General features: G+C 31.8%; 1 protein-coding gene across 1 annotated transcript in view; it reads left to right on the forward strand.

Moving 5' to 3' along the window:
* Positions 1-27,892, forward strand: part of Kiaa2026 (KIAA2026 ortholog) — an 84,414-nt gene that overhangs the window by 42,825 nt on the left and 13,697 nt on the right. The window contains exons 5-7 of the mRNA XM_033757735.1: positions 936-1,015; positions 7,806-7,895; positions 26,954-27,069. Coding sequence (XP_033613626.1) covers positions 936-1,015; positions 7,806-7,895; positions 26,954-27,069 — 286 coding nt within the window. The remainder of the gene's footprint in view (positions 1-935; positions 1,016-7,805; positions 7,896-26,953; positions 27,070-27,892) is intronic.

The following is a 27,892-nucleotide window of genomic DNA, read 5'->3' on the forward strand; positions in this document are numbered from 1 at the left end:
TTACAGTTATGTGATCAGATTAAAAAATAATGCAGAAAATAATTATATTGTAGATGAATTATGTTAGTTGGAATAAAATGTTTTCTTCAGATTTTCTCTCAGATCACATCTCTTAGCATATCTACAAAAGTGTTTAGAAAGGGACATTAAAATTATGTACAGCAAATTTACTTTATTTGTTTTTCCTTTTGGAAGGAGTTTTGTACCTTAACATGTTCCTTACTAAAAATAGAAGTTTATGCACTGTGTATCTTCTTTGTCAAGTAGAATAAGAGAAGTAGATAGACTTTATATGTATGCTATGGCTTAGATTTAAGAGTATGATATTTATTTTCCCAGTGATTTCTGATTGCACAAATTACTTGGGTGGACGTTAAAGGGAGATGTTTACCTTCTTTTAAAACTTTAGACATTGAGTACTGCCAAGGGCAGCTCACTGTATGAGTGCAGAGCTAAAGAAATAGAGAAACCTTGTTTCTTAAACTACTGAAGGATTTTCATATTAGGTTGGCTAGAGACTAATATTCGGATATAGTGCTTATGCAAGTTCCAGCTGCAGAAGTCATTATTAAAGGTAAGGGGCTTTTCCTGTTCGTAGTCTCATTTTTAAGTTGTGAATGTAGATTTTACCAGAGCAGTGATAATATGGCTTTTTGCCTAATTTTATTGCAGTAAATTTTCATGCTTGTACAAACAGTAGAGATCACAGTAGTTTGGTTCTTATATAAGTAAGGCAGTATTTGTTAATGTGTCTGTTACAGGTAGTTACAGTTTAATGTTTGCCTTTACTGGGGCTTGTTTTGATTCATCATTTTTATTTGACTCACAAGCAACCATCTGTTATAATTTAACTTTCAAGGCTCTATGTAATTTGATTTTTGCTAATGAAGTGCTGTAAACAGCATTATGAAGCTTTTCTCTTTTAATCTTGAAAGGAAAAAAATCCATATCTAAGAAAGCAATTACTAAGAAGAGGAAAACTGTCTCAAAGTCACCTGCTAGATCCGAATTTCAGGTAAATATTTCAACTTTGTCTCAAACTTTTTAGTTTAATTTTTCCTTTCAGTGTTTATATCATTCCTTGGGAGATTGACTGAATTTCAAAAAACTGTAATACATACATTCTTAATGAAATGTTTCTTAAAATGTCTTTTGTCATTCCAAGTACAGATATAGCCAAGACTTAATGTGTTAGTATTTTGTAATATTTTACTTCTGTTTTTTTTTCTCCTGGTAGTCAAAAGATTGTTGTTGTTTTTTTAATAATCAAAACTATACTCAGTTTTTATAGAAATATTTTATAAAAATATACATATAAGCATATACATGTATCTTTTTTATATATGTGTTTGTGCATTACCTATATAAGCAAATATATAAAATGAAGTCTTTCAAGAACAAATTATAATTTATCTATCATAATATTGCCAAGGTAATCCAGCTCCATTTATTTGGGCATTATGAAAATGGTAAATTAATTAACTTGAAAACAAATATTTTTCATTCTTATTTATGAACTTCAGAGAATATTAAGGTTTGAACATTTCTGCAAAAAAAAAGTAATTCTGCCACCATATGAATATGTTACAAGAGTTTTATATCCGATACTAAAAATAAGCAGAGAATTTCACCTTAAACAATACTTTTATTTTCTAGTTTATAAAGTATATTCTTTTAAAAAGACACTCTTGTTTAAAAATTTCTTTGTAGTAGTGTCTAATCCATTTCCATAGGTTTCATAAGCTCATACTTAATAGTCAAAAGATAAAAATAATGTTACCATGAATTTGGGGATCTCATGTAGAAATGAAAATAGACAATTACTGCAAAAATATCAGTAATATGTTTTTCAGTTATGTGTATCTAGAAAATGTATACATAACACTATTTGATGGAAGTTACTAATTGGTAAAAATTGAATATTTTGGGTTATTTTTTAATGACTTTGTTGGAATGAATTGCAAATATTCTGTAAAATCTTATTGTGTATAACTTTGGTTCCAGCATATTCAGTTAAAAAAAAGATTTTATTGTTTTTCTCAGAGTCCTTTCTACCATTCATTGTTTGTAATGTATCATTAAATGTTATTTAATATAACATTATTTAGTGATAATGTTATATCATCATGTTTCTGATGATGTCACACTAGGTTTTGCTTTTCCTCCTACTAATTTTGTCCTCAGTTTCTCAAAGTATTGGTCCTGGGAATATAAATCTTAAGACAAATCTGTCCATTTTTAGTGTTTTTTTCTGTTCCTGTATTAGTGGGTGAACTTTTTTACATGTAATAAATGACATCAGCTGCATAGGCAATGGTTTTTTTAAATTAAAGCTGCTGTATATTAGTGATGAATGAATCAATTCATTGAATTCCATGACCAACATTTTTTAACTAATAAAATTAAAATAAAAATTATCAGCGTTACCACATATAGTAATGTGAATATGAAGTCATTTTTTCATGAAACTGGTTTTATTGTCTGTATTATACAATGACATGTATTATAAAATATATCTTTGACTATGAGTCTTGGGTAAAAGAGTTTGAAAACACTGTATTACATTTTAAGTGATGCTTTTAGTCAGTTATTGACCATTTGCTTGCCACTCTCGAAAACTTAAGGTCAAAAGTACATGTTTTGCTAAATTGAGCTCTTCAAAATAAATAGATAAAGTCCCCTTCTTAAGTTGTGTGTGTGTGTGTGTGTGTGTGTGTGTGTGTGGTGAATGGGGGTTCTTATGCCTAATTTGTGATACAAATACCATGGTACTACTCATAAACAAAATTAATAGTTGTCTCCCAAAGGGTTAGGTTATTTGCTTCAAATAAACACATTGATAGTGTTATTTATTAGTAAACTTTTTCACACTGTAAAACTTAAAGTTTTTGTCTGCATATAAAAATACTTATCTAATAAACAAGTAAATTTATTTTCCTAAAACTTTTAGTAATATGATATTTAGCACCTCAGATTGTACAAGTTGGTGATATTAAACCTCTTATGTAAAAACTGACCTATCTGCCAAAGGTATGGTCTTTGAATTATCAGGAAACATGCTTAAAGAGAAATAAGTTAAGGAATTAAATTGTCAGATCTATTTTTTAAGTCCTAATGAATTAAAAAGTAAGACCTGATTGGACCTCACCCACATTTTATTTTGACAGTATTTTTGTTGAATTTTAAAAAGCTGGCAGTCAAACTTGCCTCCTTGTTTCAGGAAGAACTCATATTTATATTTATATACATATGTGTGATACTTAAACCTTTAAGCAAATGATTGTCCCACTCCTAAGAGTATTTACTGTATACATTCAAATGGTGGATTGGATTTTTGTGTGTTGCATATTATAAAGGGACTAACATTATCTGTGCTACTTTTTCCTAAGCAATGTATTAGTGGTTCTTAAATTCTATATATAAACATCAAAGTGTGCTCCCTTTGGCAGCACATATAATAAAATATATAGTATCAAAGTAATCTGATTCCTTTATTAGGAAGATTCCTGGGTTTCCTCCTCCAAAGACCTTGATTCAGTGGGTCTAGGTAGGTAATCTGCATGGTGGTTAAACATGATTCTGGAACCAGGTACTTGAGCTTGAATGCCAGCTCTTCTTACCCACTAACTCTATAACCTTGGGTAAGTTACTTAACCTCTCTGTGATTGAAGTTTCTCATCTGTCCAGAGAGGTAATAATAGTACCTACTTACATAGGGTTGTGAGAATTAGATAGCTCACTATTTTAAGTTTTCTCATTGTTTTTCAGATACACATGATAAACTCTTCTGATGAAGAAATGCTGCATTATAAGTAGGAAAATAAATTAAAAACTAGCTTAAGAGCATTTCTTATTGAACCTGGCACTTTTTCCAGCTTCTTAAGATCTTGAGATAAATCTTGGATTTGGTCTTGCGACAGTGGCACATAATTAAGTCTATAAGAGTCGGAAAGGTGAAAAACCAAATAATATATTTGACTGCATTTAAAACTCAGTGCTTATCCTTGCTCTAGTGTTCTGATGAGTTATGCAATTGGCACGTAGAGAGAAGTTTTGTTTTTAGTCAACAGTAACTGCAAAAATTTAGGAAATATTTTTATTTTCAATGTTTCATATATTGGAGATAAGCTTTTATATCAAATTTAAGTTACTTATGATTTTGTTAGACTAGTTTAATAGCATTAGTTACTGTGACTCTTATTTTCATTGGTAACCAAAAAATCTTTCATGCAGTGTGTACTTGCTCTTGTTTCATATGTTTAATTTATTTGCTAATTTGCAAAGGAAGTCCAGAACACAGTAGCATTGTTTTCAAACATAAACTTGTAAATCCTTAACATGTCCCTGAAAAGAATATATTTTCATATCATTCAAATGGAGGAACTCAGGAATAAGAAATAAAATGCTACCTTCAGTGTAACAAGTTGGGACAAAAATTGAAATCCGAGTTTTTAACTACTTCATTGTATTACGAATCTCTGGATTAAATCGTCATTTTTGAATTGCTTTTTTTTTTTTTTTTTGGTATCAGGGATCAAACTCAGGACCTTGCGCTTCATTTTGAATTGCTCTTAAAATGAATATTTTTCAATCTTAAAACAGAGTTTTATTCACTTTTGAAAATCTTTTCAAGTTTTAAAATATAGTATCTTGAAATAAACTTCTATGCTTAATCACATTATAGTAAAAATATCTTCTTAACTTGCTTGTCAGACTTACTTAGTTTTCATGTCACAAAATATCCTTGTTTTCAGGTTTTGAAGTCATTGTTGGTATAGTAATCATAAAAAATAAGAAATTTTCTTACTGGGCCAGGGATTTAGCTCAGTGGTGGCCGCCTGCGTCGAAAGCCCAAGGTCCAAAGTTCAATCTCCGGCACCCGCCCCAGCCCCCGCCAAAAGAAGAGAAATTTTCTTATTGAAAATGTCTGCATATTAATGGCTCTTAATAGTTTGCAGTATAAATTTTGAATTTACACAATGCATTTAATGTTTTGCTTATTTTATAAATTATAGAATCTTATTAAAATAAGAATGAATTTGATGTTTTGTTTGGATCTATTTGTGGTTTTCCCTTTGGTTTACTTTTAAATATTATTACCATATTGTTTATATTCTTGTACACTATTATATATTATTTTATGAAACAAACAAATATCTTTCAAACCTATGGAGTTTCTACCCAAAGGGCATAATTTAAATTAAGCATTAAAGTAAGGAATTATTTCTTAAATAGTTTCTCTGAAATTTGGTCCTGGAGTTCTCTTGATCTCTACAGGGCATCCTCTCTCATCACATATGGTCATCTTCTTGAGTTAAAGAGAGGGCCTTTTAATATTATTTCATGAAAAACATTAGACATAAATTACATCCTAAAGCTGTAATACCTATTCAGTTCTTAGTTTTTGTTTTGTTTTGTTTTGGAACCTCTTAAAGAATATTATACAGTAGGAAGAGTTTTATAGTTTCCTCTACCAGTGTCTCATCTTAGGTTATGTTACCTCTTAATTAGCTTATACATGAATTAGAGATAAATCTTTTTAGCCTACACCAGAAAGTGTAATCTGTACTCTCTACCTGGGAACTTGTTAGAAATGCAAAAGGAAAGATCTCACTTAAGTCCTACTAAACCAAAAGCTATGTTTTAGGAAAATCCCCACGCAATTCTTTTGTACATTGAAGTTTGAGAAGCACTGATTTAGTACAACTTACTACCTAGGTAAGCCACTTACTGTGTCATTTTATATAGCTCTTTCGTAGTTTGGCTTCAGAGCTGTGTTTATCTGTTCCTTTAGAAGGAATGTAAATATTTGTTTTTTTTCATTATTAACTGATAATTAAAAGATCTTAAATTTTTTAGGATGTCTTTAGTTGTAAGGTATTATGTCTCTTCTTATACATTTCTATAAAATATACCCATATTCTTTGTATAGTGAGACAGCTAACATCCAAGTAAAAATTTTCTGAGCTTTGCCATGTGGCAAGTGAGAAACCTATGTTATGATATGAATATAGCCATTTTCAGGATATGGAACAAACTTGACATACTGTCACAATAGATTATGCTGTAAGAAGGTTAGTCTTCACTGAGGTCTTGCTAAAAACCTGATCTAGGGCCAACAGTGTTCTATAGCTTTATAGTTACAATTGAAGCTGAAAACATTATCTTGTTATAGAGGTACCCACCTAGTTGGCCACTCCACTGTTTGTCCACCAGTATTTCTTTCATAACCAGATTTGTCAAATTGGAATGTACCTTATCTAACACATATCAGATATATTCTCCCACTACGTCACTGTGTGCTGTTTTCTGCTCTGAAGTTGTTTAATTGGGAGGGGGTGTTGTTTGTTTTATTTGTAGTGCTAGGGATCAAACCCAGAGCCTGCACATACTAGGCAAGCACTATACCACTGAGCTACATCCTCAGACCTGAAATTATTTGATTTGGATTACTTACATGAACATTTTTCCTAATTTTTCAAGTTTGTGAGCGTTCAGTTATACAGATATTTCTTCTAATAAGTAATTGTTAATTTTGACTATAACATAGCATCTGATAATTTTTGCTTAATCTATTGGGTAGAACCACATTGCCATTTTTGTGTAGATCGAAAGTGCAGCAGCCAATTTTAAATGACTTAACCTATTCATAAAGGAAATTTAAGGAGCTCCCTGTCTCCTACTTTTGTCATTCAGTAGCCATGAGGAATTACCTCGTAAGGTATTTTTGCTTTTGTTGCTTTTGTTTGTATGTTTTTTTTTTCTAATAGAAGAAAATATACCCTTTAGGAAATTAGTGCCCTTATATAGAAATTAATAAATGTAACAGATGACAAAATTAATGGTGATTTAATAATATATAAAAGTATATTTTAAAAATTACCATATAATTGCAAACAGACCTTAATCTGAAGTTTTTCTTCTCTGTTTGCAGTTTTGTTTCAGAGATCTTCCATTTATTTTTCACAATAGATGTGTTTAAATAGCTTAAATTATTTTAGGAAAAAGTTAAATATATGAACTAATTCAAAAACTAAAATGTAATTACTGATGTCTTTGCTGTTGTTGAAACTTCACTGTATAAAATGTTGGTAACTAAATCAAGCTAGTTCAGTTATTAATAATCAACCAATCAGTTGCTTTGGCCATTTGCTAGTGTTTTCAAGGAAAAATAAAATGAAACACATAATTATGAAAGGAATTAGATGCTATCTCTGAAGATGGTTATATTAAAAACCTCTAACTCATGTTAAAAATGTGTACTTAATTTTGTTTATATCTTTGAATATATTACATTTAGTCACAGTCCTTTTTTACTAACAATCCCAACAGCAATAGCTAAGGTTTGTTAACCTTTATAGTTACTAGCAAGCCGTAGTAAAGGTTTCAATGACAGTTCTCCAAGGGTTTATTTGTTCATCTACTTGGAGAATTGATGAAGTTCTTCTTAAAGGAAACTTAGTAACTGTGAAATCTAGGATGAGTTTCCAGATCTTTGTCATTCTGGGCTGAAAGTTAATAATGTTAAGAAAGTACTTGAATTATAAAGTAAATGTAAAGATGAGGATATGGGATGAGACTACCATTGTCAGAATTTCAGCTTATTTTATATAAAGCCTGAAGTGCATACAGCATGCAAGTAAATATTTCTTAAAATATAAACTGCGGAGCTTTCATTGCTTTTACTAGTTTGCAGAGAAAATAATTTATTGTGAATTCAGTGTGTGTTAAAACAACTTCTGTTACCACATTTTGGGTGTTTTATATTATGTGTTATCAAGCTGTGTTTTTGTGTTTTATTTTAGCTTATTTGCACTAATCTTGATGAACTCAGGGAATTAATCACAAAAATCGAGAATGAACTCAAAGATCTGGAAAACAGTAGAAAAAAATCGGTAGGTGTTAATCCAAAAGTTCTGTCTATTATTGTCAGCATTAAAATTTATTCCTGCTTTTTTGCTAAAGCCTTTTAAAATTTTTGTTCTGGATTACATGAAAATTGTCAATGAAAGATAGAAACATTATTTCTTTTTATTTCTCCTGTATGATCTAGTTTTCATTTTCAATATTCAAAAATGGTGCAAGAGCAAATAATTTTGTTTGCCTGGTTTATATCAGGTCGTAGTTTTAGATATTTCCCAATATACTAATTGGTTGTTTTTTGACTGGTAGTCTTTTTTTAGAAGTTGTTTATCTTGCAAATATTAATTACTAATTATATTAATGGAAGTTTATTGTATAGTAACAAAATTTTAATTAAGTGTAATATTAAAACTGATGTAAATTGTTTATTGAGCCCCAGATACTCTTACCAGTGTGACTTTTTAAAGAACCTTATTCTAAATTCATAATTAATCTTTACTTTTACTTTCTACTTTTTCATTGCTCTTGAGAGACTACCATATGAGGGCACTATGTTTATTCTCCAAGTTGGTAGATCAGTCAGTTTTGTTATTTATTAAATAAGTACTGTAATACCTATAAATTGGCATTTGTAGTTGAGCTATGTCACAGATTTGAAGCACAATTACAGATCTGTAAATAAATGGAGAAGGCTTTAAACATCAAAAACAATCAGTCCTCATTTTAAACTTTCTGTGTTAAGTCTTAGACATGTTATGAAGCCACTTCTAGGCCTTTGCTCAGAACCTGTTAGCATAAATATGTATAAAATATGGTTAGTGATTCAGCAAGTTTGAGATCACAAATTTGTAATGATCATTTTTACTTGATTTGGAAAAGGTATATTTGTAGCACTCTGAAGATCGGAATGGAGGAGACTGACATACCACAAAAGTACAGCTTTCTAGGTTATTTAATAGGGTGAAAGAACCTTATTTCAGAAGTCTTTCAGTGAATTTTTGAGAGATTGTTATAACTTAAGTGATAAAATAATGCTCATAATGATAGGTATCAGTTATCAAGAAAACATGTTTGGAGAATGCAGAAAACTGTAAAATACATTTTAAAAATATTTCCATTAATAGTGGTTTAGATCCTCACTAGGCTCCTGCTTTTGTATATACTTTAGGTATCTTGGAAATCTCTTGATATGGAAGATTGTTTTACTAAAATTTTCTGCTTTAATAAATTCCTCAAAAATTTATATGATAGTATTTTCTGTGCAATCAACAGTTTTATTAAATTTATTGGATGTTTTATGTACAAAAGGGACTTTTTTTACAGTAGGAAAGAATAGTCTAAAAAAATCAAGGTGTCTTTTTTTTTACAGAAGCTTCTGTTATTCATATTTCATGACTATACAGGACTCTATTAAATTTGTTAAATCTTTCATGCTGCAGTTAAACATACCTTTAATTTGTTTCCTTATTACAAATTGGAATTTTTGATTTGTTTTTAATGCACACTTTTAAGTATAGTTGGTTTTTTAAGTATTATAGCATGTATTGTAATTTTTAAAAAATCTTTGTAAGCATTCTAAGTTCTTTCTGTAAAGCCTTTTGCCTCACTTCCATTGGTTGATTTGATTCCGTAGAATCAAGTAGAATAAAGTAAAAGAAAGAAAACTACAAATACCTGATATGCTATTCTGTGAGGGTATGCTTATCAGAAAATTTCAGATTATGTATAGTATTTAATTGATTAGATTTTGTATCAAGCCTAATTTTTGGCCACACAGCATAAGCAAATAGACAATAAAAGTTTGGATCTCAGTATTATTCCATATTTTTAAAAAATCTGCTAATGAGTGTGATAGGCATTATAGGAATTAACTTTACTGAATGTTTATGTTAATATTTAATATGAGTTTGGCATAATTTGGGAATAGAGTATTGCATTTTACTGAATTTTTCTAGATACTTAATTTCAAACCTGTAATACTAAAATCCTTATTTTAATCATTTAATGAGAATTTCTCTGATTCCTTCTACTATAATGAATGAAATTTAACCATTTTTTTATGACTTTTAGGGGTTGTCATTATACATATCAGTAATGGTTCTTAATATACCAGTAGCTCTACATAAATATAAACTAAAAGGCTTTTACCCAAGATATTTTAAAGGATTTTGTTTATGTTTTTGTTTTTGTTCTGTCTCTTTCTTCATTACCAGCCTGTGTCAGTAAGTTGTCTCCTCTTGTGTGTTTCCGATTGTTTGCCCTAGCTGATACACAAGCAGGTAACCATTCTTGTTAGAATTATACTAACAGTGAAACATGAGGGAGTTCCTTAATGAAAATGTGTGAACTAGATGATAATGATAGTTTTGACTGATTCCTTTTCTGTGGACTTCCTTCACTATTGCCAAACAAATCCAATATTAATATTGTTCTTCAGAAGAGGATATCACAAAGTAAAGGGGATATCACTATAAAAAATAAAATAGTATCAAACAATTCTGTTATCAGCTTTTATATCTAATTACTTCAGTAATAGACTAGATATTCCATGTAAATATTTTAATTACAATAAATGTTATTACTAAAGATAGAAATTATACATGTGATAAAGAATTTAATGTGGAATCATATAAATATGTTGCTGCTTCAGGGAGCTTCAGGGAGCTACCTGTTTTCCAGGTAGTTTTTCATACCAAAGCAACAAAGAAGAATGATTACATTTTCTCACCCAGGTTAACATTACATTTAAAAAGTTTTTTGTTAATATAAATATAGACTGCTGCTGCTGCTGCTGCCCCTTCTCCTCCTTCTCCTCCTTTTTCATCATCATCATCATGATTATTATTATTACTATTATTTTGGTACCAGGATTCTACCTGAGGTTTGTTCAAAGAAACATTTTCTGTTCAGATTAGTAGGAATATATAGTTTGAGAGTCCTTTATTTTTAAATTCTCGTTATTGTTTAGATCATAGAAATCTTTATGATCCTAAGGAGTAATCTTTTTTTATTGTTTGTATTTTTGTGGTTTGGTTGGCACAAAATTTGCGTTTTGAATTATTGGAAAATATCCTTTGTATTCTAGGAAATTTATTAGTCTTCCAGAATGTTAGAGTACTAAGATATTGATAATTTACCTATTCTTGTTATACTTGAAATTTGATAGACTTCATTACTTTCTAAATAGTAACTGTGGGATATTATGCAAAACTTTGATTTAATTTTTTTTCCTGACCTCATACAGGGTTCTTTATTCAGTTAGTAGCATGTCTTTTTAAAAATTTTTGTTTTGTTTTGTTTTTTGAGACAGGGTCTTTGTCTTTAGTTCAGGCTGCCCGTGAACTTACTGCGTAGCCCAGGCTTTTCTTAAACCTCGCAATGATCCTCCCACCTCAACCTCCCAAGTGCTGGGATTACAGGCGTGAGCCAGCATGCCTGGCTAAATAGCATATCTTGTCTTTAGATTTTTTTCAATTTTTATTTTCTTATTAGTACATGTTAATTATTACATTCCTTCTGTGAAGTTCATACATTTTATATATTATTTTTTCATTCTCTTCTCTTTCTCTTGTCCACTTTCCCTACTTTTGAAAAAGATCTCTCTCCCTCTTTCCTATCATCTATCTTTTCTTTTGGTCTTTACTTTTGTATGGAGTTTCACATGTAAGAGAAATCTTGCAAAACTTTAACTTAGATGTGTGATTTAGTTCATTAAATGTTAGGGTCTCAAGGTATATCCGTTTTCTTTTCTTTTCTTTTTCATTTTTTTGCTACCAGGGATCGAACTTGGGTCCTTGTGCTTGTGAGGCAGGTGATGGAACCACTGAGCTAAATCCCTAGCCCATCCATATTGTTAAAATGACTCAACTTTATCATTCTTTACTTAGAGTAAAACTCCATTCTGTATAAATACCTCACTTTCTTTATCCATTCATCTGTTGATGGACATACATATAGGCTGCTTCCAAGACTTAGCTACTGTGAATTATACTGCTAAAAACATGGGTATTCATTTATCATGTGACATGAAGTCTTTACCTCTTTTGGGAAGAGACCTAGAAGGAAAATAGCTGGATAAAATGGTAGTTCTAGTTTTAGTGTTTTGACGAATCTCCCTTTTGATTTATATAACAGTTGTGCTAGTTTACACATTCATCAACAGTGTGGAAGGGTTTCTTTTTTCCCAGAGACTCACCAGCATTTCTTAGTATTTCATTTCTTGATGTCAGCCATTGTTTCTGGAGTAAAATGGGCTCTCAGTGTTATTTTAATTTGCACTTCTCCAATGGCCAAACATGGTGAACATTTTTTTTTCATGTGTTTATTGGCTCTTTGTACTTTTAAGTGTCTGCTCATTTCAGGCCCATTTTTGACTGAGCCTTTTATTTGGGGGGGAGTTAATTTTCTTTGAGTTTTGTATAAATTCTACGTATTAGTCCTCTGTCAAGGAATAGCTGGCAAAATTTTATCCCATTCTATAGGTTGTCTTCAGGCAGATTTCTTCTGACTTAACATTTACATCTTTAATCCATTTTTATTTTAGTTTAGTACCTGGTGAGAGATTTGGGTTTGGATTCACTCTTCTGCATTTGGCTAGCCAGTTTTCCTAGTACCATTATTAAACAGGTTGTCTTTCCCTTAGCTAAAGTTTTGAGATTGTATAGCTAAATGTTCCTGGGGTTATTTCGGCATTCTTTATGCTATTCCAATGACCCAAATATCTGTATTTGTGCCAGTACCATGCTGTTTTTAATCACTGTGGCTTTGTAATATGACTTGAAATCCAAGATTGTTATGTCTCCTGCTTTGCTTTTGTTATCCAGGATTAGCTAGTGTTTTTCTCTTCTGATTCTCTACAAACTGTAGTATAGTTTTCTATAGTTCTGTAAGGGATGCTATTGGTATTTTGATTGGTATTGTGTTAAATGTTTATCTATATCAGTTTTGTAAGTATAGCCATTTTGACATCATTGGTTCTGCCTATCTGGGAGGAGATTATCTTTCCATTTTCTGATATCTTTGATCTCTTTTTTTAGAGTACTGTAGTTTTCCTTGTGTCTTTTACTTGCTTGATTAGGTTAATCTCTTAATTTTTCTGGATTAATTGTGGATGATAATTGTTTTTCTAATTTCTTTCCCAGTGAGTTCATTATTTACAAGAATGCTGTTGATTTTTGTGTGTTAATTTTATATTTTGCTACACTATTGATTTGGTTATTACTTCTAGGAGTCTTTTAATGGAATTTTTTGGGTCTTCTATGGAGAGGGTCATGTTTTCTGCAAATAATGATAGTTTGACTTATTCCTTTCCTATACAAATCCCTTTTGTCTATTGCCTGATTGCTCTGACTAATATTTTGAGTGCTATATTGAATAGGAGTGGTGGTAGTAGACATTTTTATGTTATTTTTTCCCCACTTAATAAGAGGTTGGCAATAAGTTTGTCGTAAATAACTTCTATCAGGTTGAGATAAGGTCCTTCTATATTTTCTTCATCATGGATTCTATCATCAGTGAATGTTGGATTTTTGTCATAGGTTTTTTTCAGCATCTATTGAAATGATTATGTGGGCCTGGGATGTAACTCAGTATGTAACTTGCTTGTATTTGGGTTCTTATTGCATAAAATATTGTTTTTCATCCTTTAATTTTTAGTCTGTGAGCTTCTTTTTGGATTAAATGTGTTTCTTGTATACAGCGTACCTCTGGGTTTTATTCGTTCAAGTCTGTGTCTTTTGATTGGAGAATCGAGACAATTCACAGTAAGAGTTATTACTGAAATTTACTGACTTATTTCTGTGATTATTTCCCTATTGCCAATTTTCTTTCTCTGGTATTGTCTCTTTCTAGGATATTGTTGAGAATTTTTCAGAGTGTTGATTTTTCAGACAGTCCTGCAGGATATGTCAGGCTAGGTTGGAAGTTGTTTTCTTTTAGGACTTAAAACACTGCAGTGCAGAGATCTCCTGCCTTTTAGAGTTTGTGTTGAGTTTTATGCTGTAATCTTAATGGGTTTACCAGTATAAGTGACTTGTCGCTTTTCTCTAACAGCTTTCCAGATTTTTTTCTTGTGTTTGACTTGGAAGATTTTGACTATGATGTATCTTGGATAAGTTCTTTTTCAATTGTAGCTATTTGGGATTCTGTATGCCTCACTTATCTATCTATATGTTAAACTATTTGCCCATACTTGGAAAGTTCTTTGGTATGATTTCTGTAACCAGGTTTTTTTATGCATTTTTTTTCATTTGTCTTCTGATTTTTCACTAATTCTAGTTAATTTTATAGTAGTCTTTTTTGGGAGTTACCTGTTAGCTATTGGTTCCATTGTTCATATTCTCTTGTTGTTTTTACGGCATTTCTGACTAGAGTCACCTGCATTAGTTCCATCTTCTAGTTGTGATAATCTTTTCTTACTGCAGTCACTTTTATTGCCTATGCTTTCAATAGAATTTTTAGTGTGTTGCTGCTTTATACTTTTTCATGATCTCTTAATTCTTTCCTAAATATGTTACTTATGTTTTGTATTGTTTGGTTTAGCTCAGCTATCTTTGTATTAGTGACTGCTATAAACTTGCTGGTTTTGTTGTTGTTGTTGTTGTTGTTGTTGTTGTTTTGTTTTGATTTTGTTTTTTTGTACCAGGGATTGAACTCAGGACCTTCTGAGTGTGGTGCCACTGAGCTAAATCCCTGGCCCTGGTTGTTTGTTTATTAAATCCATTATTTGTTTAGTTATATCTTTGAGTTTTCTGCGTGCCTTGTTGTTCTGTGTTTTTGTCTCTTCTTTTAACATTTTGAATAATTTATTTGGGTTTTGATTTTTCTCTTTCTCGGTACTCCACAGTCCGTCCAGCTTTGAGGGATCTGGGAGTTTGGGGGAAGATAATTTGTTGCCTTGTCTTTTCATGTTTCTATTGTCATTGTTTTGTTGTCATTGCTGTTGTTTTGGTTTGTTCTTTTGCTGAGGGTTAGCAGTCAATTATAGTGGAAAGGCTTTCTTGCTAGTATGGAGACCTCTTTAATACTGTTTTTCAGTGATGCACTCTAGGTGTGGGTAGCTGCAGGGCTTTACTTCTGTTAATTTGGGAGGGAAAGATGCAGTGTAATAGCCCAGTTCTCAGAAAATGGACTGCAGTATTGTTATTGACACAAAAGCCATTGAGATATTGGCATACAGAAAAAAACAAATAATAGCAACAATTGGGCTGGGGATTTAGCTCCGTGGTTCTACAGCCTGTCTCACAAGTGCAAGGACCTGAGTTCAATCCCCGATACCAAAAAATAATAATAATACTAATAATAGCAACAATTATTCCACCCTGGGGATAGCAACAGAATCAACAATAATCAACAACAAATTGGATATTGACATACCATAAGAACTAATAATGTACCATCCTTAACCATAAAAAGATCTACAATTACAGTGTAAGCACTAAGACAAACCAAATATTGACAAATACTGTATTTTCCTAAAAATAAGACATAATTGGAAAATAAGCTACAACATTACTTTTCAGGATGCTCAAAATATAAGTCCTATCTGAAAATTAAATCCCAGTTAAGATTGTTAGCCAGATGGATGCATTTATTATATCTATTGCAACACATGACAGATGTATTTAATTATAAATTTTATAAATTATAAATTTTTATATCATAATTTATAGATTTTCAAAGGGGTTGCCATCTTTTCTTCAATAAGGAAAAGTCCATGTAGAAACTGGATATAAGGAAAAGTGAAAGTTGGACAACAAAAAGATATTATAAGAAAAGAAACATGCTTGGAGTATCTTTTCAACATAGACTAAAAATTTAAATGTAAAATCCTATCTTTTCTAATATTGTTTAACAGTAGGCACTGAAAAGTATTGCAGATTTCAGTCATTTCTCAGTTTTGCTATCAGTATGTAAGAAAAGCTGTAAAACTCCACCTGCTTTGATACTGTGATGCCATTTGAGATTTAACCTGTGTTCTTCCCAAAAGTAACTTTACAATGGTGTGTTTAACAGATTACTTCTAATAGTGGAAATTTTGAACAGCTCATATGTCCAGCAATGCAGAAATGACTAACCAAACCATGATATTAATACAGTAATTTATCATCTAGCTAGTAAAATAAAATATTGGCAGATTGTTATTACTAAGTGAAAATATATGTGAAATGCTAAATTTTAAGAATGTACAAAATAACGTGCATACAGATTACAGTAGATAGCGGCATACTATAATTATATTTATATTACATTCTTAATTTAAATTCATAATGCAATAAATATTAGAGAAATCAGAATGTTAGGCCAGAGATGGCAACTCCCAGTTTTTGGTTCCAGAATTCTGTGGATATCCCGGTGATTATTAGGAATAATCTTCTCGCTTTCCTCCTTGAGACTTTTGGCAGTGTTTGAAGATATTTTTGCTTGTTAACAGTTGAAGAGTTGGTACTTGTTTTAACTGATGGGGGCCAGTGTTGAACATCCTACATTGTAATGACCCTATAATATATATGATATTCCCTACAACCAAGAAACATCTTGCCCCAAATGTCAGTTTTGCTCTGATTGAAAAACCCTAGTATAATCTCATATTTGCTAAGAGCCCTATTTCTTTCTTTCTGATGCTGCTGGGTGATAGGAGAAAATAAATAGATATTTTGAAAATTAGGTGGAAGTCAGTGAAATAATACCACATCATATAATGATAGTATTCTGTTAAATTGTGTATTTCCAATTAAAATTTGTATTTGGTGGAACTTGTATATGTCAGTGTTAACTTTTAACCTTCATAATCCTATCAGAAGAAAGACTCTTGACCTGACCTTCAGCTCAGTCTTAGTTGTTTTCAATCCATTATGATTGTGACTTTTTTAAGTTAGTTCATTATTTACATTTTCCCTTCCTTAGCATAGGATTCATAGTTAAAACATAAACATTTTTAAATCACTTTTAGAAATACGTGATATATTCTTTTGTTTTACTTTTTTAAAATTTAATTTAATTTTATCCCTTTCTTAAAAGTGAAGATATAGTGAGGACTGATAGACAAGTAAATGGAAAAATATCATTAAATCATGTATGAAACATTACATGAATTTTTATGGATTCAAAACATAATTGAATATAGTAAAACCCTGATATAAGGCAAATAATTTATTATATCTAATCTTTCTGACACAAGATTTCACTGTATTGTAAAGAAGGTTTATGAAAATTTCCCCTCTTCATTTTATATCCCAATTTCTTATAGTAGTGAATCACATTAATATTATTTTATAGCCAGTTGTTTTCAGAGTAAAAAATCTATTTTACTACAGTATAAAGACCTTTTAAGTACATTCAGAGACTTCAGGAACCCCTAATTAGCTTTATTTAATGGCTTTGGTTGTAGATATGATTGCAGTAATCTCTTATTCTTAAAACTGGTATTATTCAAGGTTTTGATAATTACTTCACTGTATATAATGTTTTCTTATTCTGGCTCTTTCTAGTAAATCAGTTAATGGTTAGCAAAACTGAAAATTTTTTCAGCTGTGAGGTGTCACTTAGTCATTTAAAGCTTTTAAAAATTAAGATGATCTTTTGGAGATACTGCACAACAGATTAAATAAGTTTTCTTAGGCACATATTTTCCCTATGTTTTCTATGTGCTATGTATAGTAGCAGGGACCTGATAGGAGTCCAGAGGTTAAAATCAAGTTTTGATCAGTGGATCATTGAAGAAATAGAAAATTTTGAAACTTCTAGAATCAAATGAAAATGGAATTACTAGAATCTCTGCGATATAGCAAAGGCATTTCCAAAGAGGAAATGTTATAGCTATGAATCCCTGCATCAAAAAGTCAGAGAGGTCTCAAATAATGTATTCTGCCTTTCAGGGTCTTAGAAACAAGCCAAACCCACCAGAAGGAAAAGAATAATGAAGATCAGAGCTTAAATTAGTGAGATGGAGCCTAAAAGAATATTATAGAGGATCAGTGAAACAGTTGGTTCTTTGAAAAAATAACATTGATAAGCTTTTAGCCAAACTAAAGAGAGAAAGAAGACCCAAATCAATACAATTAGAAATAAAAAGGAATATTAAAACAGGTACCAGTGAAATCCAGAGGATTAATTGTGACTCCTTTAAAAACCTATATTCTAATAAATTAGAGAATCTAGGAGCAATGGGTAAATATCTAGACAGATAATACCACAATTGAATCAGGAGATGTAAAAAGAAACCTAAACAGATCAATAATAAGGAATGAAATTGAAGCACTAATAAAAGTCCTTGTCAACAAAGAAAAGCCTAAGACCATGTGAGTTCTTGCTGAATTTTACCAGACCTTTAAGAGAAGAACTAACACCACTGCTACTCAAACTACTGCATAAAATAGAAAGGGAAGGAACACTTCCATACTCACTCTGTGAAGCCAGTGTCACTCTTAGACCAAAATCAGACAAAAACACAAGGAGGACTGTATACTAAGATCTTGGATGAATGTCGATACAAATATCCTTAATAAAATACCCACAAAATGAATTTAGCAACACATTAAAAAGATCATATACCACTATCAAGTCAGTTTCATTCTAGGGATGCAAGAATGGTGTAGCATACCCAAATCAATACATGTAATATGCCACAAGAATAGAATCCAGGATTTAAAGTCACATGATCATCTCAATGCAGAAAAAGCCCTTGACAGAATTGTACATTCCTTAGTGATAAAAGCCCTGAAAAAATTAGGTTTTGAAGGATCATTGCTCAGTATAGTAAAGGCCGTATCTAATAAACCCACAAGCAACATCATTCTGAATGAAGAAAAATTGAAGGCATTTCAGTCACAATCAGAAACAAAGCAAGGATGTCCGCTCTTAATACTCCTATTAAATATATTCTTGAAAGTTTAGAGCAATTAGGCAAGAGAAAAAAAATAAAAAGAAATAAGTCAAATAATCCTTGTTTACAGACAGTATGATTCTATATTTTGAAGACCCTAAAGACTCCATCAAAAGACTTTTAGAACAGATAAATTCACCAAATTGTAGTAGGTTATAAAATCAACATTAAAAAATCAGTAGCTTTAATGTACACCAACAGTAGACTAGCTGAGAAATCAGGAAAACAGATTCATTCACAGTAGTTTCAAATAAAACAAAATACCTAGGGATCAACCTAACCAATAGGTGGAAGACTCCTGCAATGAAAATTTCAGAACACTGAAAAAAATTTCAATTTCACCAGATGGGAAGACCTGCTCTGTTCATGGATTGACTGTACTCATATTATTCACATGTCCATATTAACAAAAGTGAACTACAGATTCAATGCAAACTTCATCAAGATACCAATGATATTCTTCACAGAACTAAAATAATCCTAAAGTTCATGTGGAAACATGAATCTGAAAAACCAAAGCAATCCTAAGCACAAAGAGCAAGATTGGAGGCATCAAAATACCCCATTTCAAATTATAGTGCAAAGCCATACTAACAAAAACAGCATGGTACTTGCACAAAAAATAGACACAGACCAGTGGAACAAAATAGAGGACACAGAAACAAATCCATACAACTACAAAGAAGCTAAAAATACACACTGAAGAGCAAGCAACCCCCTTAACAAATGGTGCTAGGGAAAATGGGTATATCTTGTAGAAGACTAAAACTAGATCTCTATCTCACATTTACAAAAATTGAATGAAAATAAATAAAGACTTAGGTATAAGACCTGAAACTTTGGAACTGCTAACAGAAAACAGGAGAAACACTTGAAGCTATAGGCACAGGCTTCCTGAATAGGACTCAACGCAGGAAATAATAGTTTCAAACAAGTGGAACTATGTCAATTTAAAGTTTCTGCGCAGCTAGGGAAATAACAGAGTAAAGAGATAGTCTACAGAATAAATCTTTATATTCTGCTGACAGAGGATTAGTTTCTATGATATATACAGAACTCAAAAGTCTTAACGCCATAAAATCAAATAGTCCAGTCAATAAATGGGCAGATGAATTAAACAGACATTTTTCAAAAGAAGTACAAATGGCCGGTGAGTAAATGAAAATCTGTTCAACATCTGTAGCCATTTGGGAAATGCGAATCAAAACTACGTTGAGATTCCATCTCACCCCAGTCAGAAGGGCTACCAAGAATATAAACAATAAATGCTGAGGCAGTTGGAGGTGGGATCCTTCTACACCACTGGTGGAAATGTAAATTATTAGTGTAGTCACTATAGAAATCAGTATGGAGGGTTCTCCAAAAACTAAAGATAGAGCTACCATTTGCTCTGCCTTTACCTCTCCTGGTATATATACCCAATGGAATTAAAGTCAACACACTATAGAAATAATTGCATTGCCCATGTTCATTGCAGGACAGTTTACAGTAGCCAGGTTATGGAACTAGCTTAATTGCCTATCAGTGGATAAATGGGTAAAGAAAATGTAGATAAATGCATGTTTAGATGTATATAGTGAATACTATTCAGCCATAGAGAAGAATAGAATTTTGTAATTTATAAGAAAATAGATAGATATGGAGATTATCATGTTGAGCAAAATAATCCAGACTCAGAAAGACAAACACCACGTGTTCTCTAATATATGGAATCCAGAAAATATGACAAAGTAGACAAACTGTTAGTAATTGAGATAGGGAAAAGAGAGTAGAAGGAGGGTGATTGGGATTTATATGATCAAAATACATGCATTGGATCCCCCAAAAATGGAAACAAGGAAGGCAAGTCAGGGAGGGCTTATTGGGGCTGAAAATGATCAAAGTATGTAACGTGCATGTATGAATCTGCCAAAATGAAACTCATTAATCTGTATAACCAGTATGCACTAATAAAAAGATGTGAAACATCTACTAAGTATACTGTAGACTTCTTCCCCATTGAACTACCTCCTGTGAATGTGATCTGTCACTCAACTTCTCTCTGTTCAAATTCAGAAGACAGAAATTCTCAGTGTTAGCATCATAGTGTTAATTGTGTGCCTTGGTACTTATCTCAGTGCTCATTTAGAAATGTAATGGAAATATTGTGTATACTATTCAATATATTTGATATGGGATGCTTTTGATTAAAATGCAAGGCATGGAGGCAACACCTGTAATCCCAGTACATAATGCTGATGCAGGAGGATCACCGTTAGCTCAAGGCCAGCCTGAATTACATAGCAAGACCTCATCTCAATAAACCAAAAATAAAAAGTCTTAAGCAAAAATTTTTCTCAAGAAAATGATAGCATATGATAGTGCATTCTTTTGTTTTTTTTGTTTCGTTTTTAAGTCAGGGTCTCACTATGTGGTTGAGGCTGGCCTTAAACTCACTATGTAGCCCAGGCTGGCCTCAAACTTGCGGCGATCCTCCTGCTTGGCGATCCTCCTGCCTCAGCCTCCCAAGTGCTGGGATTACAGACATTTACCACTGTGCCTGGCCTGGTAGTTCATTATGGAACCTCGGGGAGGGTTAAAGTGCTTTTTAACTTTTTCCATATTCATACACAAACATTTCACAATATTAATGTGTGGTGTTTTGTTCCTTAAATTAGGAATATGCTGAAGTGTATGAATATGGCGATAGTTTCACTAAGTAAGCAATTAAACAGGCACCAATATATTATTACCTTTTATTACTTAACAATGTTGTGTTGCAAACTACCTTTGAATATTACTAGTGATTTTTTTTGAGGGGGGGTGTTGGGGATTGAACTCAGGACCTTGCGCTTTGTGAGGCAGGCGGCAGAACCACTGCATTAAATCCATGTCCCTAATACTAATGATTTTAAATGAGATGTCATTGTATAGGGATCCACTTGCTTTTTCTAAGTTATTTGCATTTCATTTAAAAAACATACTACATTGACATTTAATCCCTTTTCTACTAGAAGATTTACATCTGACAAGAATCAAGCCTGTAATAAAAATTTTGTTTTGTGGTCCATATTTCTGTGCTCTGACATTTCCAAACAAAAGCATGTAGGAAAAGTAGCCTTCATGCTTGGCATATTTATGTCATATTTTTATATTGTTTTTCAAGTTAATTGACAAAAAAGTATTTATCATATTCAACATGTTTTAAGTAAAATGTATTATAATTTCCACAATAATAACTTTTCACATATAAAAAAGCATTCTTTGTATATTTATATATGATTTTACCTTTTTTAATTGTGTGACTGACTGCTGATACCTGTTTTGTTTAGCTATAACAGTATAAGAAAATCTGTGCAAATACTTAGATGGTTTGTGTAACCAAGTAACTTTCACCGAGTTTAACATCTGAATTTATTAATGTGGTGATGAGGCACTTAATAAATCTAGAATTCATTCATTTTCCCTTGTTCTTCCTTTTAGGTATCCAGTGTCCCCAACATCAGTAGATTGCCAATTCCCTCTCCTTGCAACACCCTAGCCAGCATTATGCTGGTGTTGTCATAACTCACTCCAGATTACTACAACAGAATGGAGTTGTTCTTTAGTTATAAGGTAAGTTCCCCCACACTCCTTTCATACTCAAGACATAGATTTTTATTTTACAATATTGTGTAGTTTTGTAAGTTTTTTGAAGCCTCTGATCCCTTGTGATTCTTTATTAGTATATCAGAAACTTATAAAACTGCATAATATAATAAAGGACTTAACCTGGTGACCATAGATCAGCTCCTTTTTGTAGTAATTGTAATGGAGTCATAAAACCTTTATGGTTTGATAATGGAGCATCTAAAGGAAAGGGAGGTGGCAATCTGCAGCTGTTGTGGACATTGGATGAGAAGGCAGTGAAAGGTAAGCTTCAAATTTAGATTATCTTGGATGTTTTGAATTCCATGCTGTATATTTGAAATAGATATTTTCTTAAACTTTGTAGTTGGTAAAGGAAAAATGGTATTTTATTTTTAAAGTGACCTTTATTAAGTGTTTGAATTATTATCTTAAAAAATATTTTTTATCCCTGAAAATAGAGTTCTAACATTGAAAACAGTTCATCTGTCCCCATGTTGATGTATGTTTGTAAAGTCAGGATTAAAATTGTATGCATATATCATATTAAATAGATTTTTGTTAGAAAAAGTTATAGCACTGCTCTTCAAATGATCTTTGACTTCATCCATCTACCATCTTTGTCTTTAGATCTATATCAGTGCAGATGAAAATGACAGTATATCATCTATAAGATTGTAAGAATCTCTGTTTCTTATTATATTGATATTCTTTGTGTTCGAAGAGAGGGGAGCTTGCTGTTTTCCTTTTGTTTTAATTTACTTTTAAATTGTAGATCACTAATTTTAATAGTTACAATTTTTTAAATAAAATACATTTTAGAGCTTTTTAATTCTTGCATTACAAAGATATCTACATGTTTTGAACTGGAGACAGTTGTGTTAAGAGAAATAAGATTTCAAAAGTCAGAGGAGATAGAATTCTAAAGTCTGTATCTGTCTTCAGGTACTTACCTCTGTGACTTTAGACAATTTTCTTCTATAAAATTATGCCCTCTGATTTCTTTAATAAATTCATCCAAGAAGAAACATGAAAATTATGCTTGATCATCAGAAAAATTATTGCTGATTTATAACTGATAGTTAAAGTTGAATCAATATTTCTTTGATTTTAAATCAATTTTTATATTAGACACAAGGTAAGGCAGCTTATTACCAACTACAACTTTTAAAAATTGATAACTCCCTTTTACATTAGTTCATTGTATATTATGCAACTTTGGAATCACTAAATAGAAAGGGATAGTGTCTTTGCTTTCACTTGATTTGGGTTGTAAGCGTCATGTTTTTTTGTTTTGTTGCAGTACTGGAGATTGAAACTAGGACCTTCACACTGTACTACATCTCCAGCTCTTTTTATTTTTGAGACAGTCTCACTGAGTCTGAGTTGACTGGGTTAGACTTGGACTTGTGATCCTCCTTTCTCTCAGCCTCCTATACTGCTGGGATTACACCACACCCAGTTATAAGGTTAATGTTTTGACCAAAGAAGATTGATACATGAAACAAGCAGTGTGAATTTCTTTTCCTAGCAGTAATTAAAGCTATTGATACCATTCCCAGAGCAGTGATTCTCAGCCTCCATTTTAATCAACAAAAACTTTTGCATTCTCATACCCCATGGTAGGTTCTAGGAATGCCCTTTGTTGAGTTATTTTATGCTTTTTATGTCCTGGGCAAGATACTTTATTGATCTTCACTTTCTATAGTTATGTTATGAAAATAATAAACTTTTTGATTCATTTTCCACTATTAAATGATTAAATATGCATTACCAAATGATAAATGAAATACCATACCAATCACTACCTCAAGCAGATGATACATAAAGGAAAAAACCTACAAAACAAACATGAAGTTAAAAGGCCATAGACATTTCAAGACAGATCAGTGGGTAAGACAATTATGTGAAAGTTAGAAATCTATACTCTAACATTTGAGTTCCTTTCATGCAGTCTGTTAATTCACCAGTATACTCTCTAGATGTGTAAACTAAAAATTAATAATCAAAAATGCATAAAATCTGTCTAATCCTTTTTAAACTCTTCTGCAAAAATTAAGTTTTTAATTTAGCAGAGATGGTGCTACAGCTGAGAAATGTCTTGAAATAACAAGAATCAGTTCTATGGAGTGTATGTATCCTAAGACCTAAGATCTTCTTTAGCCTCTACTTCATCACCACTAGGTTGTTCCATAGCTCTGCAGCTGTCATTTTTATAAACTCAATGAGGAATTCAGCATGCCTGGTGTTTTCTACCTGGGCTTTTAATATTTTTCCTACCAATTATACCACAAAGAGGATATTCTCCCTACATTTTCCATTCCTTTTTTTCTTCTTGCTTATCTTTGGAACAATTTACTTCCATTCTAACTATTTCACCTTTGAGGCAAATAGTAGTTGAGTAGAAAAAAGTTCTTTATAGATCTTATTAAAAGGGAATAACCTATTTCCTATTATTTATTGAAACAAAACTCAGCCTCACTCCACAGAAGATTTAGAATGACCATTATCTACCTGCCTTTTTGTCTTCAGTTTATTTTTCCTAGGTGAAGATTATTGGTTTTTTTGTTGTTTTGTTTTGTTTTTGTACCAGGGATTGAACGCAGGACCTTGCACTTGCCACATAGGTATGGCACCACTGATCTGCATCCCTGAGCCATGATAGTTATTCTTCAGTTTTATTGTTTTTCAACTTAATAGTTGTGTTTTTGTAGGCTAAGAATAAGCACATTATACTATCTCATAAAATTTCTTCGAGAAAAATAAACTTTCAAGGTGTAACCCATTGTTAACTTGAGTCTTATACTTTTAGAACACATTTAACAGAGTCCTATTTAGGTTAATATGTGAAATAAAAATTACTTTTCTTGATAATACTGACTTGGCATGCCATTAAGAAGACATAAAAGAATTAGCAAATACAGGTTTCATATTCATTTTGTGCATGTGCCATATAATCCCAAATTTTTCTACTCTTCTAATAGGCAGTTTTTCTTCTAAAATATGAAAACCTCAGTAATAGAAATATAGATGTGGGCCAGGGATTTAGCTCAGTGGCACTGCACCTGACTTGTAAGCACAAGGTCGTGAGTTCAATACCAGGTACCCCCCAAAAAAGCAAAGAAATATAAGTGTTTATATACATAAACACTTTGTTTTATAGTACAAATTTTTTATAAAACTAGTATTAATCACTTAGGCTTATCTATAACTAAAATTTCAAAATAGTGAAGTTTTTATATATGTAAAATTAGAAAATTTCATGCACACATTTATACTTTTTGCTCTTGATAGTGGTGACTGTTCTGCCTTACTATTCTGCATACATTTAAATTGATAGCAATTATTTTAGAATGAAGTCTTAATTTTATCCATGTTAAATGTGTTCTATAACATAATTGTGTGTTTTTGTTGGAAATAAAACATGTAGATTGTTATATAAATTAAATCTGAAATGTGTTTTTAAAAGTAGAATATGATGATGACAATGATGATAAATATGCACCTACTGAAGAGAACCAGGAATTGGTTTAACTGCTACAAGTTTATTGTTCCTATGGTAGTCAGATAACTCTATATACTGTGTACTAGAGGTTTTATAACCTATGTCAGGTTGAATTTATGTGATGCACTTTTTGTGGGGGGAGGATACTGGGGATTGAACTCGGGACCTTGCACTTGTGAGGCAGGTGGTGGAATCACTGAGCTAAATTCCCAGTCCTGTGATGTACTTTTAAAGAGGTCATAATGTAATTCTAAGAGCTTGGACTCCACAATTACACAGACACAAGTCCAATTTATAGAACTGAAATCATTTAACTCCTCTAAGCTTTATTTTCATCATTTGTGAAATGAATGTAACAATGCATGCATCCCAGAAAGGTTTTCATAAATGCTACAATTTATTCTATCTATGTATATGTATATAGAGATAGATATATATAAAATGCATAGGATAATACTTAGCAAATGGAGGAGGCATCAGAAATTATCATCTCTTACTCTTATCATCTCTTAGTATTGAAAACAGTTGACTTTTTTAGCTACTTTTCTGTGCTGCAAACTATTAAAATAACTTTAAAATTTCCTTTTTAACTTAACTTTGTTAAGACTGCTTTTGGATATGATAATAAACCTAGCTTTTCTCACCACCTTCACCCCATCCCCCACTCTTTGGGGAAAATTGCAAAAACCTCACTAAATTAACCATATTGTTTATTTAATGAATTTGTGTAAATGTTTGAATATTTTGTCTTTCTTTTGTTTGCTTCTTTCTTTTGCAGCACTGGAAAGCAAACCCAGGGGGCTCTTTATATGTATTTAGTAAATGATTTATTAAAAGACTTAACAACTGACACAATTCAAACAATTTTTAAATTTTTTGTCTCCACCTGGTTAGATGAGATGGATTTTAGATTTATAGTATTGAAAATTATTAAATAAGATTCATTACAGGATATTTCCCCCTTCAGGCTTCTGAGGAAGAAATATTTTTTTGATGAGGTAGTAGCAATTTTTTTGCATTTATTACTCAGGAGATAAAGCTTGACATTCATTTTTAGATTAAATCTAAGGGATTTACTTTAAAAATTGTGTTTTTAGGGCAAATGGTATCATCGGAGGCAAGCTGTAAAAGAATTGCATAGCACATTGATACGTCTTTTAAATGAATTGCTACCATGGGAACCAAAGTTAATGAAGGCTTTCCAAAGAAACAGGTAATTAAAGCTTTATAATCTGTTTTATTTTCTAGGCCTCTTGATTTATGATTTTGGGAAGATCCTGGAATCACGTAGTGGTTTTCCATTCATTTGTAATTCAGCAGATATTTTTGAATGACCGCTGTGTACAAGGTACTTCCTAAGCCCTGAAAAACCATGTTAATTAAACAAAGCCCTACTCTGTGGTCTGTGTTCTAATGGAGGAAATATGCCAAATGACCAGATGATGGTAAATTCTGTGGAAAAAAATAAAGCAAGGTAAAAGGGATAGGAAATGCCTATTTGGGACAGGATGAAGATTATTCTGAAAGGAAACAAAGGAGACAGAGCCATGTGGCTGTCTAAGGGAGAAGCAGAGAATAGGAAGTGCAGAATCTCTAAGATTGGAAACAAGTTGATTTAGAGGAAATGCAGATAGGCAAGGGTGAACAGCAGAGTGAATGAGGAGCATCATGGTAAGAAATGAGGGGGCTATCATTCCTCTTCGCAGTACCCACCCTATGCTGTAGAGTATATTTTTATTTTTTCTTCCCCTTTTCCTCAGCCCATACTCACCTTGCAGAGCCCATTTTCCGCCCTACCCTTCTGGGTTTTTTCCTACCTTTAATAAATGTGAAACTTTGCCACCATTAAAAAAAGAAGAAATGAAAAGGGTAAACAGAGAGGTTGTCAGGTCATGTAGGACTTTTAAGAGCTTTGGTTTTTACTTTGTTTGTTGTGCTAGAGATCAATTCCAGGGGACATTGTGGACAAGACTACCACCAAGCCACATCTCAGCCTTTACCTAAAATTTTTTTTTTTTTTTTTTTTTTTTTTGGGG

This window comes from Fukomys damarensis, unplaced genomic scaffold, assembly GCF_012274545.1.
Source record: "Fukomys damarensis isolate Sample0158 unplaced genomic scaffold, DMR_v1.0_HiC HiC_scaffold_31, whole genome shotgun sequence".
In the NCBI taxonomy this organism is placed as follows: Eukaryota; Metazoa; Chordata; class Mammalia; order Rodentia; family Bathyergidae; genus Fukomys; species Fukomys damarensis.